This window comes from Antechinus flavipes, chromosome 3, assembly GCF_016432865.1.
Source record: "Antechinus flavipes isolate AdamAnt ecotype Samford, QLD, Australia chromosome 3, AdamAnt_v2, whole genome shotgun sequence".
In the NCBI taxonomy this organism is placed as follows: domain Eukaryota; kingdom Metazoa; phylum Chordata; class Mammalia; order Dasyuromorphia; family Dasyuridae; genus Antechinus; species Antechinus flavipes.
The window spans coordinates 531,104,623-531,118,468 of record NC_067400.1 but is presented as its reverse complement, the minus strand read 5'-3'; the positions used below and the strand labels follow the sequence as shown (position 1 = coordinate 531,118,468).

Here is a 13,846-nt window from a genome sequence, read left to right as displayed (position 1 = left end):
TATATATATATATATATCTTTTATATTGCAGAGTTTTTTTTTCCAGAAAAGGACTTCAGTCATGTATCTATGTAAACTCAATTCATAGCACATGGTAGACCCATGACTGATGTTTGGTGAACAGAGTTGGACATAGGAATTGTTATTTCCATGCATACTATTTCCATCTCTGTCCAAGTAATTGGGCCACTGGCTCATCTCATAGCAGTTTTTGGCTTCCAAATTAGCTGCTTGTGGTCCAGTCTTTGTGACACTGTGTGAAAGATAAAACCAAATTGGAACCATTAGAGGGACATAATCTGTTTTTTAGTGATTTACCTCTCCTACGTCATTCTTGCTAAATGACATTTTCCCAGTGCTTTGTGACAGTGCTTCCAATACATCTAGCTTGTTAATAATCAGAACGTTTCATTTTTTCAGGAATTGTTTTGTGTTTGCATTTTATAATCAGCACAACACAGTGCCCAGAATATATTAAGCACTCAATAAATGCTTGTTGATTGATTAATTTGATTGATTTTCTCATGGTACTACTAAGAGATTTTGCCAATCTTTCCTTCCATTTTGGATTAGGTACCCACAAGTTTCTGTTCATCACATGTTGTTGTGATGTTCCATTACATGGATCACTCACCACAACCTCATAGGATTAGATATCTCTACCTTGATCTTCATGGACACTTCCTCATCCTAGTGTTGCATAGATATAGCTCCAACGAACACAGGTGACTTTGTGTCTCTTCTATCCGTGATATTGTCTTGCTGAAGCTGGTAGCAGCAATTCATCATCACTAAATATAACAATAACCACATCAAAATAAGTAGCACTTTACATTTGTTATATCATTTGATCCCCAGAGCAACTCTGGGAAGTAGGTGATATTCCCATTTTTCAGATGAGGTAACTAAAGCAGAGTGAGGTTCAATAACTTACTCACAGTCAACAAGCTCGTAAGTGGATTTCAAATTCATATCTGCCTAAATCCAAGTTTTGTCTAAATCCTGTATCCAATTTTATACACTCTGCCACCTTTAAACTCAAAGTCAAAGGAAAGAACTGTTCTTTGCAATCTCTTTTTCCTTCACAGGTAATTATTCTCCTTATGCTTACTTTCATTGAGTTTCCATCACAGAAGACATAGGTGATCACATAGGTGAAAAAGCAATCCTGATTCAGGAGGAAAAATGATGGGTCTTATGGCCCAATGACCTTGGGCAATTTCCAAAGAAAGCCCTTTTATAATCTTGTTAAAATAGAGCAGTAGAAACTGCTGTTTAGGAGGAGTTATATAAAGCCAATTTGAATTTTAATGCAAAAATAAATTTATCATACTTTTTGGGTTAAATCAACTGCTAATTGCTTTACCTTTATCAAAGCCACATTGTAGATGGATCACACTTGGCTAATTTGTATTATTAGTCTTTTTTGAATTGAAAGTTGTCTGAAAAAATGCAGCAATTTTCCTTCCTCACTCTTACCTTCAAAATCTGCTAATTTGATAACCCCTTTAAACCACAAATTGGTCTAGGCTATTTAAAGTTTAACCAAGAATTGCCAAAATCTTTTAGATTTTTAAAATTAAAAAACAATCTTAGCTTAACATTTTCATGAATTTTTATTGCCTCATATAGGCTCACTCAAGATCATTGATGTCATTGTTAACCTTGAGTGCAATGCCAAAACTTGAGATATTAACAAGATCTTCATCCTATTTATTCCTAACCTTCATAATTGATAGCTTACTTTTGTTTGACCATATATTGGGATTTTTAAAAAATAGTTAAAATATTTTGAAATCACATAGGTTTCAATTATATATATAATGTAGATAGCCAAACATACAAGACAGTGGGATTTAAAGTTGGAGGGGACCAACATCACAACTTCTGCAGTTCAACAATTTCACTTTAACAAATGAGGAAACAGATCTCATGGAAGTTAAGTGGTTTGTCCCAACATCACTAACATGCTATGTGGCAGAATCAGAAATCAAATAGATTTTCAGATTCCAAATCCTTTATTCTTCCTAAGATATTTATTATGTGATGAGATGTTTACATATTACTTTATTTTGTATCTGCCTGAACTTGTACAGCCCTATTGAGAATGTGAATACTGGGAGAGAATTATTAGGAAAATATAAAATTTGGCACATTAATCTTAAAAATAAGAATAAATAGCTAGAATTAAATGTCTGTAAGTTGCATGTGTATATAGCATTGGTCAATCCTACAAGTGTATGTAGAAGGAATTCCTATAATATTGTATGCAATTTATTCCTTTCTACTTTAATTCATTTTTGAGACAACCATGCAATTGTGTGAATTGCATTGTAGCCTCTTCCAGCTAGAATCAATCAACAAGCATTTTTAAGAATATATTCTTGAATTTGAACCCATGGTCCCAATAAAGAATTTATCACATGATGAAATCACAGTTCCTAACAAAACAAAATGAAAAAAAAAAACACATATAAACAAACAGCAACAACAAAACCCCAAGATTTAGCACATTACCACGCATTTTATCTAGAGGCATCTAGGTGATACAATGAATACAGTTCTGGGCCTGAAGTTAGGAAGTCCTGAATTCAAATCTAGCTTTGGGTATTTCCTAATTAGGACTCTGGAAAAGTAACAATCTCTACCTCAAATTTAAAATAGGAGGCATAATAACTCTTCCCTCCCAGGGTTATTGTATCAAATGAGATAACATTTGAAAAGCACTTAGGACAGCATCTTGTACATAGAGAAAGCTTGGAGCCTATTTCCATTTGACAGATTCTAATGACTTAAGTCTTCGATTTCTCCCTTTCCTATCATAGCATTTGGTCTGCAAGTACAAAATTATGATAGTTCTTAAGCTTTAATTTCAATGATTGCCTTTGAAAGATTCAGTCCCACTGTATCCAAGCAAATATTGTGCACTAAAGTGAGGTAAATATATTCTGTGGCTCAGCTGTGTAACTATAGAAACCTGGCCCCTCAGTGTTTCAACAGAAAATGTAAAAGACTTCTCATTTGGAAAGAAGTATGTGCTTGGGAATCAATTTATGAATAGTTTGAGCATTAAAAAAATCTATTCAGTTATTTTGTGCCTGGTTTGGAGAAAATTTCAGCTGGGTAAAATGTTAATACTATATGTACATACATTTATATATCCACATATATAAGACTGTTAAATATATATTTACACATATGTGTGTATGTCAAGGCTTCTTAACCTTTTTGTGTGTCTTGGTCTGTTTTGGCATTTTGGTGAAACTTATAGATTATTTCTCAGAATAAAACTTTTTTAATGCATAAAATACAATATATAGACTTACGAAGGAAATCAATTGTTATCAAAATTATCAAATCAATTTATCAATTATCAAAATTGAAGAACAAATTCATGGACCTTAGGTTAAAAACCCCTGATATGTGGATATATATATATATATATAATATGTGACCACTTAGCTATATATGTAAAATAAACATATTACATTATATATGTTTTTATGTGTTTATATACATGTTATCTTTTAGTTTCAATCATGTCCAACTCTCTGAGCCCATTTGGAGTTTTCCTGGCAAAGAAACTGGAATGGTTTGCCATTTTCTTCTCATCTCATTTTAAAGATAAAGAAATTTAGGCAAGCAGAAGTGATTTCCCCTGAATCTCCTAGATGATAAGTGTCTGAGGCCACATTTGAGTTTAGGAGATATATCTTCCTGATTCCAAAACCCAGTGCTCTATCAACTGTGCCACTAGCACCTATATATAAATATATACTGAATAAATAGGGAGAGGATAAATGGAAGGATAAATCGATAGACTGATAATAGGAGTCAAACTGAAATTTCTGTGATTTCTTTGATAAAAGGAATTCCTAGAAAGGAAACCTTTACAAATTCAGATTGACAATAGGTCTGAAATAGGAAAAGTTTAGGGCAGTGAAAGTAGAACAACTTGCCCAGGCTCACCTAACCAGTATATATTAGAATTTCATCCTAGGTCTTCCTGTTTCAAAGGTGACTTTCTAGTCACTAAGTCACCCTGTTACATGATTGCACATATATATGGTTATGTTGTCCAGAGCTTCAGCTTCATCTACATCAAGAACTCCTGGTGTGGAACCCCTCTTATTTTATGGTGATACCAAAAGGATGTGTCAAATGAAGGATATAACCCAGGTTTTCCTAACGCTGTCAGCCCTCTATCTCTTCTTTCTTTTTAAATACTGCAACTTTCCATACAAAGGATAAATTACAAAAAAGTTTTGAGGATTCATTGATGGCTTCCACTGAGAAACCTGATACCAAACCTTCTTTCCCCTCAAATATGATGAAATTTGAATAGATTCATAGGAGTTGAGTAGAAATGTGAGGGAATAGTTGTTTAGTTTTTCTTTTAATTTCTGTTTAATAACCTAATCCATTTTCTCATTTTTTGTTGTTATTTCATTCTCTAGAGTGGAAAGAAAGGAACGTGCTCGATTGAAGACGGTGAAGTTTAATGCAAAGCCTGGTGTGATCGATGCCAAAGGGGTAGGTAAAAAAGAATAGAGAATCCAAGTGTCCCTATTGCCATTTATTTGAATCTAATCCATGTTTTCATTTTATAAAACAAGCACATTATGATAGTCAAACAGGGGCATCAGGACAATGGCATATAATTTTAATCATCTTTGAAAGCACAATTAAATCTTTTTTTCCCAATAAAGTGGTTTTCTAAATAACCCACTGACAAACATGGGGGAAATGGCTGTGGACACAACACCAAATTGTTTTCCCAATCTTAACAGTAATGTTAATAATGAGAGTGAAATGAGAGTACTGTTAATACCAGGTTAAATACTTTTGTTTCATTTTTGAGTTAATGTTCTGGATTCAAGCAAAAATATTTACTTATTAATATTTTAATATTTATTTTGTGTTGAACTAATTAGTGTGTTCAGAACAAAGATACAATTGATATAAAGTTTATGGCAGAATGGAGAATAGAGAAACCCATTCTTGTCTCCTGATTTAATACATAGGATGTTGTGACAGACACTGAAAATAGGTGTTTACCACAAACCAAAAATCATGTGCAAAATTGATATATACATACACAAATGTATCCCCATTTATGTGTGTGAGAGTATAGGTTTGGGTTAAGTGGAATAATTTTGTAGCATTATCTGATGCACTTGTGAGAAAATGGCCCTACTTTTAATCAATTAATTCTCAGTTTTTGGATAGTTACTCCATGTTGCAGGCCATGGACTTGGCACTGGGGGATTACAGACAATCTAGGAGGGGCAGTGTGAGAGTGTGAGGTAGCACCTGGAACTACAAGGACTGGGCCTGAGTTCAAATTCCAAGTTGGGCACCAGCTATCTATTGGTGAGTCACGTAAATTCACTATTTTCCTTATTTATTAAGTAAGAATAATAAGATCAGCAGCACCTCCTTCACAGGGTTATTGTGAGGATCAAATGGGATTGGGTATATAAAGTGACATGGTCTTTCAGTTACATTATATTGTTGTATTTGGTGACTTCTGTGATAAAAATTATGTTGATATATTGAATAGCCAAAGGCCTTCATAAGCTGCCCTTTCTCACCTTTCCAGGCTGCTTGCCATTTATATCTCCAGACCTGTGGACTGGGCCATTGACTAACATTGGCCTGCTTGCTGTTCCCAGTATAAGAATCAGCAGACCCTATGCCTGAAATGTATTAATCACTTTAATTTCCTGACTTCCCTGGTTTCCTTCAAATCTCTATGAAAATCCCATCTTTTGTGAGAAGCTTTTCTCATTCTCTTTTTCTCATCTTGCCTAACCCTAATGCCTTCCCTTTGTTAATTATTTCCAATTTACCTTGAAAAGTTTTATTTATTTATAGTTATTGTTATCTGGTCTCTCCTGTTAGGCTATGGGCTCTTTAAGATCAAGGACTACTTTTTATATTCCTAATACTTAACATAGGACAGTTAGATATCATGGTAGATAAAACACTGGAGTTGCAATTAGGAAGATTCATCTTCCCATATCAAATCTGGCCTCAGACAGTTATTAGCTGAGTGACTCTGGGCAAGTCACTTAACCTGTGGGCCTCAGTTTCCTTATCTGTAAAGTGAGCTGGAGAAGGAAAGGGTAAACCATTACACTGTCTCTGTCAAGAAAACCCCAATGGAGGTCACAAAGAAATGACTCAATAGTAACAACAAAGCATATAGCACGGTGCCTGATCACATAATAGGTGCTTAATGAGTGTTTATTGACTACCTGGGGCATATAATAATAAGACTTTAAAGTTCACCTAGTGCTAAGCTCACAACCTTCCTCACCTTGTAAAATCCAAGTATCACAAGAACATACATTTAGAGCTGGAAACTTGGACATATAATCCAGCCTCTTCACATTTTTAACCAGTGAAGAAAGGCATAAAGCTCAGTAAGATTAAATGATTTGACCACAGTCACATAGCTAGTAAGTGCCAAAATTGGAAAAGGACAATGGGAGAGCCCCAAGAAAATAAATTCTTAAAGAAAATGAGAAATTCCCTAGGACTTGAAGGAGTCCAGGAGGCTTCACTTTGTATGTACAGACTGAGCTAATATATCATGGGAATAAACAATGCATGCTATTAATGACTCTATGTTCGCCCAGGACTGGTAAGAATATAATTACCCATCCAGTTTCCTACATTGGTCTCCCATATTGTCATTCACCTAGTCAGTCATTCTATTACTTTTGGCAACATTTGGGAAATCACCTCATTTGCCAAGTCAAGTTATATTAGCCTCTTGATATATTATTATTTATCGTTTGTTTCTTTTCTTTTCCTTTCATCTTTTTAAAAAAGTCTCTGTAACGTCAGATAAGAACTTCTGTCTTGAGAGTTATTGGGCAATGGGCAAAGTTGAAGTGACCCATTGAACAGAAGATTTTATTGGTAAAATCACAGTAAATCTTCTCATCTTTGAAAAAGCAAATTTAAGTGAATTGTAGGGAAGGGAAAGTAGCTAAGTGATGTAATGGATAGAATTAGTCTTGGAGTTTAAGAAGACTCACTTTCCTGAGTTCAAATCTGGCATCTAGACACTCACTAGCTGTGTGACCCTGGACAAGTCATTTAACACAATTTGCCTCAATTTTTCTCATCTGTAAAATGAGCTGGAGAAGAAAATGGGAAACCGCTCCTGTAACCACACCAAGTAAAATCCCCAATAGGATTACAAAGCATTGGACACAATGAAAACAACACCAACAATAAAAAAAAGAGCATTGAACTGCTAAGTAATCTGTCATATAATAATAATACTTGAGAAAATTACATACTCTTTAAAGCTTGCTAAGCATTTTGTGTGCATTGCTTTACTTGAGCCTACCGATACCCTTTGAAGTCAATACTAATCTTACAATCTTACCCATTTTACAGATGTAAAGACTGAGGCTGAAAGAGATTCAGTGAGTTGCCCATAATCTCACAGATTGCCAAAATCAGGGGCAGAATTCAACTCTATATACTTGGTCTAATCGCTGCTCCTCTCTGAGCTCCAATATGGGCACAATAATCCTATCCTGCTTACATCAACAATTTTGAGTCCCTTATGAGCCGACATAATGAGGTTGTTGTTCAGTGATTTTCATTCATATCTAACATTTTGTGAACCATGTGGGGTTTTCTTGGCAAAGATACTGGAATGGTTTGCTCTTTCCTTCTCCAACTCATTTTAGAGAGGAGGAAACTGGGGTAGATAGGGTTAAGTGACTTGCCCAGGGTCATTCAGCTAGTAAATGTCTGAGGCCAGATTTGAACTCAGGAAGAGAAGTCTTCCAGATTCCAAGCCTAGCAATCTATCCTCTATGGCATTTAGATGCTCCAATGAAAGTACTACAAAAATGATAAATTTCTAAATATATGGCAGCATTATTTAGAATTCCATTGAAAATACAAAGTGTACAATATACAAAGTGTGCAAAACACAAGAAGGAAAGGAAGGAAGGAAGGAAAAAAGAAAGGAAGGAAAGGAGGGTTGGAGGGAGGGAGGGAAGAAAAGAGGAAAAGAGAAGAAAAGAAAAGAGAACAGAAGAGAAAAAAAAGAGTGTGGAAAGTGGTCAGACTGTATCTGGAGTCTGCTCAATTCTGGGGATTGTGGCTTAAAAAGGAATTTTATAAACTGGAGAGCATCTAAGTAAGGGATGGATGAATGAATGGAAAAGCATATATTAATTACTTACTTTATATAGAGCCTAGGCTATATCTCAAAGATCTCCCATTCTGATGCACAATGCGCATACCAGCTTTCAGCTAAAAGTCAGATAGAAATGTCCAAGAATCCTTGGAGAGAGGGAGCAACAAAGATGTAATGCATCTTCTTTAGTGTATTTTTTATTCATTAAACCACAGCCTTTCTGGTGTTTAACCACTCAATGATGCCATAGATTTGATGGTGAAGACTTTGTTTTTCTGTCACCAAAAACAAGTGACAGTTTGTATCTCCAAAGGAGTTGCTTTCCTAGGTTGTGGCTGTAGGGGCTGAGCTAGAAGCACAGTTAGCGGTCTTGAGGGTTGTTAGTATTTCTGGGATCCTGGCGATTATGTGTTCCTTATTGTCAATTGGTGCTGAAGATGACAGATCTTTTCTCTGCAAGATTGTGTCCCCCATGATGGTTTCAGGGCTGAGACAGAAGTCCAAGCTGGTAGTCTGGGTGGTGTTGCTATATTCCTGGGGCTCTTAGGATTAGGGTTCTGGACTGTCTCCATCGGGATCTGGTTAGGGGTCAATCTGCCAGGCACATGCAGTCTCCTGTCTCTGCTTTTAGAATTCCTTATTGCTTCAAATATAATTGTTTGCCTACCCTTTGAAAGTAAAGAATGGGTCCCTGAGCCCATGCCTTATGAGAATAAGTTGAAGAATGGTTATCTTGGAGAAGGGAAGGCCCAGAGCAGATGGGATAGCTGTCTTTAAGGACTGAAAAGACTGTCATGTGAAAGTAGAATTCAAATTTTTTGGTTTAGTCTCAAAGGACAGGACTAGTAGCAATGGCAATAAATTATATAGAGGCAAATTTAAGTTAAGGATAAAGAAAAATTTCCCTCACAATAATAAATATCCAAAAGTAGAATGATGTCCCTTAGGAAATAATTAAATTCTCCCTTCCTAGAGGTCTTTAAGCAAATGCTAGATGACCACTCCTCAGATGGCCTATTATAAGTGAGGATGGTTTTTCAGGTACGACTTACACCAGATGGTTTCTTAGGTCTTATCCAACTCTGAAATTCTGTGTGATTCCATAAAACTTGTTTTGCATAAGATTATGCATCCTTTTGGCCAAGAACATTTCTGAGAAGAGCTTTGCATTTATTCAGTTACTTAACTGTGGAATGCCAGCAAAAAAAAAAAAAAAAAAAAACAAGTATCTACAAGATAAGAAAAAAATTAAACATGAAAAATGGGAAGAAGATTTATAGACCCATGGCAGACCTTCAGGAATGCCCATAGAAATCATTTCTTCTAACTACCCCATTTTACAGAATAGAACAATGAGGTCTATCTTGGGTAAATGGCCAGCCTAAGGTCACTTTCTAATTTGAGGTTTGTTCTTACTTAGCTTAATGACCTTACCTACCTTTTTTATGAAAAAGTGCTACCTCAATGTGATTTATTATTATTCTAAATACAACTCAGGGGAATATGAACTATATGCTGAGGGGAAAGGCAACTAAATGCTATAGACTTGAAGTCAGAAAGACCTAAATTCAAATCCAGCCTCAGACACGTACCAACTGTGTGATTCTGAGAAAATTACTTACCTTACATCTGCCTCAGTTTGCTAAACTATTAAATGGAGATCATTTTACATGATAGATATTTGGGTAGAGGCAGGTACTCTTGCCTTCTAGGGTTATAGAGATTTTTTTTATTTTTTAAATAACTTTTTATTGACAGAACCCATGCCAGGGTAATTTTTTACAGCATTATCACTTGCACTCACGTCTGTTCTGATTTTTCCCCTCCCTACCTCCACCCCCTCCCCCAGATGACAAGCAGTCCTTTACATGTTAAATAGGTTACAGTATATCCTAGATACAATATATGTGCGCAGAATCGAACAGTTTTCTTGTTGCACAGGGAGAATTGGATTCAGAATGTATAAATAACCCGGGAACAAAAACAAAAATACAAGCAGTTTACATTCATTTCCCAGTGTTCTTTCTCTGAGTGTAGCTGCTTCTGTCCATCTTTGATCAATTAAAGCTCTCTTTATTGAAGAGATCCACTTCCATCAGAATACATCCTCAGACAGTATCGTTGTTGAGGTATATAATGATCTCCTGGTTCTGCTCATTTCACTTAGCATCAGTTCATGTAAATCTCACCAGTCCTCTCTGTATTCATCCTGCTGGTCATTCCTTATAGAACAATAATATTCCATAATATTCATATACCACAATTTACCCAGCCATTCTCCAATTGATGGGCATCCATCCATTTTCCAGCTTCTGGCCACTACAAACAGGGCTGCCACAAACATTTTTTCACATGTGGGTCCCTTTCCCTTCTTTAGTATCTCTTTGGGATATAAGCCCAGTAGAAACACTGCTGGATCAAAGGATATGCACAGTTTGATAACTTTTTGGGCATAATTCCAAATTGCTCTCCAGAATGGCTGGATGTGTTCACAATTCCAGCAACAATGTATCAGTGTCCCTGTTTTCCCGCATCCCCTCCAACATTCCACATTATCGTTCCCTGTCATTCTAGCCAATCTGACAGGTGTGTAGTGGTATCTCAGAGTTGTCTTAATTTGCATTTCTCTGATCAATAATGATTTGGAGCATATTTTCATATGTCTATAAAGTTTTAATTTCTTTGAGAATTGTCTGTTCATATCCTTTGACCATTTATCAATTGGAGAATGATTTGATTTCTTATAGATTAGAGTCAATTCTCTATATATTTTGGAAATGAGGCCTTTATCAGAACCTTTGACTGTAAAAATGTTTTCCCAGTTTATTGTTTCCCTTCTAATCTTGTCTGCATTTGTTTTGTTTGTACAAAAACTTTTCAATGTGATATAATCAAAATTTTCTATTTTGTGGTCAATAGTGATCTCTAGTTCTTCTTTGGTCATAAATTCCTCCCTCTTCCACAGATCTGAAAGGTAAACTATCCTATGCTCTTCCAATTTATTTATAATCTCATTCTTTATGCCTAAGTCATGAACCTATTTTGACTTTATCTTGATGTACAGTGTTAAGTGTGGGTCAATGCCTAGTTTCTGCCATACTAATTTCCAATTTCCCCAGCAATTTTTGTCAAATAATGTGTTCTTATCCCAAAAACTGGGGTCTTTGGGTTTGTCAAACACTAGATTATTAAAGTTACTGGCTGTTTTGTCCTTTGAACCTAACCTATTCCATTGATCAATTAGTCTATTTCTTAGCCAATACCAGATGGTTTTAGTAACTGTTGCTTTATAATATAATTTTAGATCTGGTACAACTAGGCCACCTTCATTTGATTTTTTTTTTATTAATTCCTTGAAATTCTTGGCCTTTTGTTTTTCCATGTGAACTTTGTTGTTATTTTTCTAGGTCATCAAAATAGTTTTTTGGGAGTCTGATTGGTGTAGCGCTAAATAAATAGTTTAGGTAGTATTGTCAAATTTATTATATTTGCTCGCCCAATCCAAGAGCACTTAATATTTTTCCAGTTGGTTAGATCAGACTTAATTTGTGTGGAAAGTGTTTTGTAGTTTTGCTCATAAAGTTTCTGATTTTCCCTTCCTAAATATTTTATACAATCAGTAGTTACTTTAAATGGAATTTCTCTTTGTAACTCTAACTGTTGGGTTTTGTTAGTGATATATAAGAATGCTGATGACTTATGTGGGTTTATTTTGTATCCTGCAACTTTGCTAAAGGTGTGGATTGTTTCTAATAACTTTTTAGTAGAGTCTCTGGGGTTCTCTAAGTATACCATCATATCATCAGCAAAGAGTGATAATTTGGTTTCCTCTTTGCCTATTCTTATTCCTTTAATCTCTTTCTCAACTCTTATTGCCAGAACTAGCATCTCTAATACAATATTAAATAGTAATGGTGATAGCGGGCAACCTTGTTTCACTCCTGATCTTATTGAGAATGGTTGCAGTTTGTCCCCATTACATATGATGCTTATTGCTGGTTTTAAAAGGGTGCTACTGATTATTTTAAGGAAAAGTCCATTTATTCCTATACTCTCAAGAATTTTTAATAGGAATGGATGTTGGATTTTATCAAATGCTTTTTCTGCATCTATTGAGATGATCATATGGTTTTTGTTAATTTGATTATTACTATGGCCAATTATGCTGATAATTTTCCTAATATTGAACCAGCCCTGCATTTCTGGTATAAATCCTACTTTATTGTGGTTTATTATCCTGGGGAGGATTTTCTGTAGTCTTTTTGCTAATATCTTATTTAAGATCTTAGCATCAATATTCAGGTTGTAGAGATTATTAAATGAGATAATATTTGTAAAACACTTTGCAAACCTTAAAGTGATATGGAGATCCTAACTATCCTTATTATTCATATTATTAAATTCTACAAGATATTTGGGAAAGGAACACTGTGGCAAGAATTCCTGAAGAGTTAGAGGAACAAGGTAGAACCAAGAAGTATATCACAGTGATGAGCAGATTGGAAATCTTCCAGATCAAATTTGAGATCAATTGACACAGTTCAGTTTTTTGGGAGCTACCTCATCTAACCTGAATCATCAATAAATTCTGATAAACATTGGGATGAACAAACCTAAGACCCTCCTAATAACTTAATTGGGTGACTAATGGTTTAAGTTCCTTCATAAGACTGTAATTTCAATTGAAGGAAGTAGAGGTGGTTAGCTTCAATAAGAGAAGACTGGGAAGCTGTGTTTAAATATTTGAATGTCAGATACAAATAGTCCATATAAACATTTGAAGTGAAGTTATCTTTAAATTTGTGCATCTCACCCAAGGGTAGAAAGAGGAATAATGAGTGGAAGTTACCACCAGAAAGACATGATAGCTTCATATTTAAAAAAAAAAAAAAAACCTTCCCAAGTAATACCAGGCACTTTATAAGTTTTATTTCATTTTATTGACCACTTGTCAAGGATGCTATAAATTACTCTGTAGTATACAAATTTTTTTAAAAGCCATATTAGAGAATATGCACAAAACTGTCTCAGTATGCCTTTGGAATATCAAAATATCCATCAATTAATCAACAGCCACAATCAACAAGTTCTAGTTATACAAAGAAAGAGCCAAAAGTGTCTTTGCCTTCATGGAGACAACATGTACTTAAATTGATAAACACAGAGAAGACAAGAAGTAAGGTTAAAGGGGAAGATACTAGAAAGGATTAAGGAGACCCAAAACAGTCTTCTACAGAAAATGGCAATTGAATTGAGTCTTGAAGAAAGCTAGAGAGTCTAAGAAGCAAAGTGGAAGAAAGAAACATTACAGGAATGAAAGGCAGATAATATAAAAGCAGAGATGGAAAATGGGGTATCAAGTGTGAGGCACAGAAAGTTAGCCAATATGGCTGGATCCTAAAGCATTGGGGAAAGAATTAGAGCATAAAAAGCCTGGACAGATAGGAAGGGGCCAAATTATGAAGCATATTAGATGGCAAAGAAATTTCTATTTCATTGGCAAGAAAAAAGAAGCACCAGAGTTTAGTGAGTTGTGGTGGGCTAACTATACTTAGGAAGATAAATTTAAGAGCTGCAAAAAACGTTTCCTTGATGAAAAGATTAAAATGGGATAGGCAGACTTTCATACAAGTTTGTCTACAAAATACCATTGCTTTACATTTGATTGAAAGG

General features: G+C 35.1%; 1 protein-coding gene across 16 annotated transcripts in view; it reads left to right on the top strand.

The window, feature by feature from the left end:
* The window catches only part of DLG2 (discs large MAGUK scaffold protein 2), a 2,591,935-nt gene that overhangs the window by 2,508,933 nt on the left and 69,156 nt on the right, over nt 1–13,846 (top strand). For all 16 annotated transcript variants that reach the window (XM_051987236.1, XM_051987235.1, XM_051987234.1 and 13 more), the window contains one exon: nt 4,458–4,533. In XM_051987236.1, the coding sequence (XP_051843196.1) occupies nt 4,458–4,533 (76 nt within the window). The remainder of the gene's footprint in view (nt 1–4,457; nt 4,534–13,846) is intronic.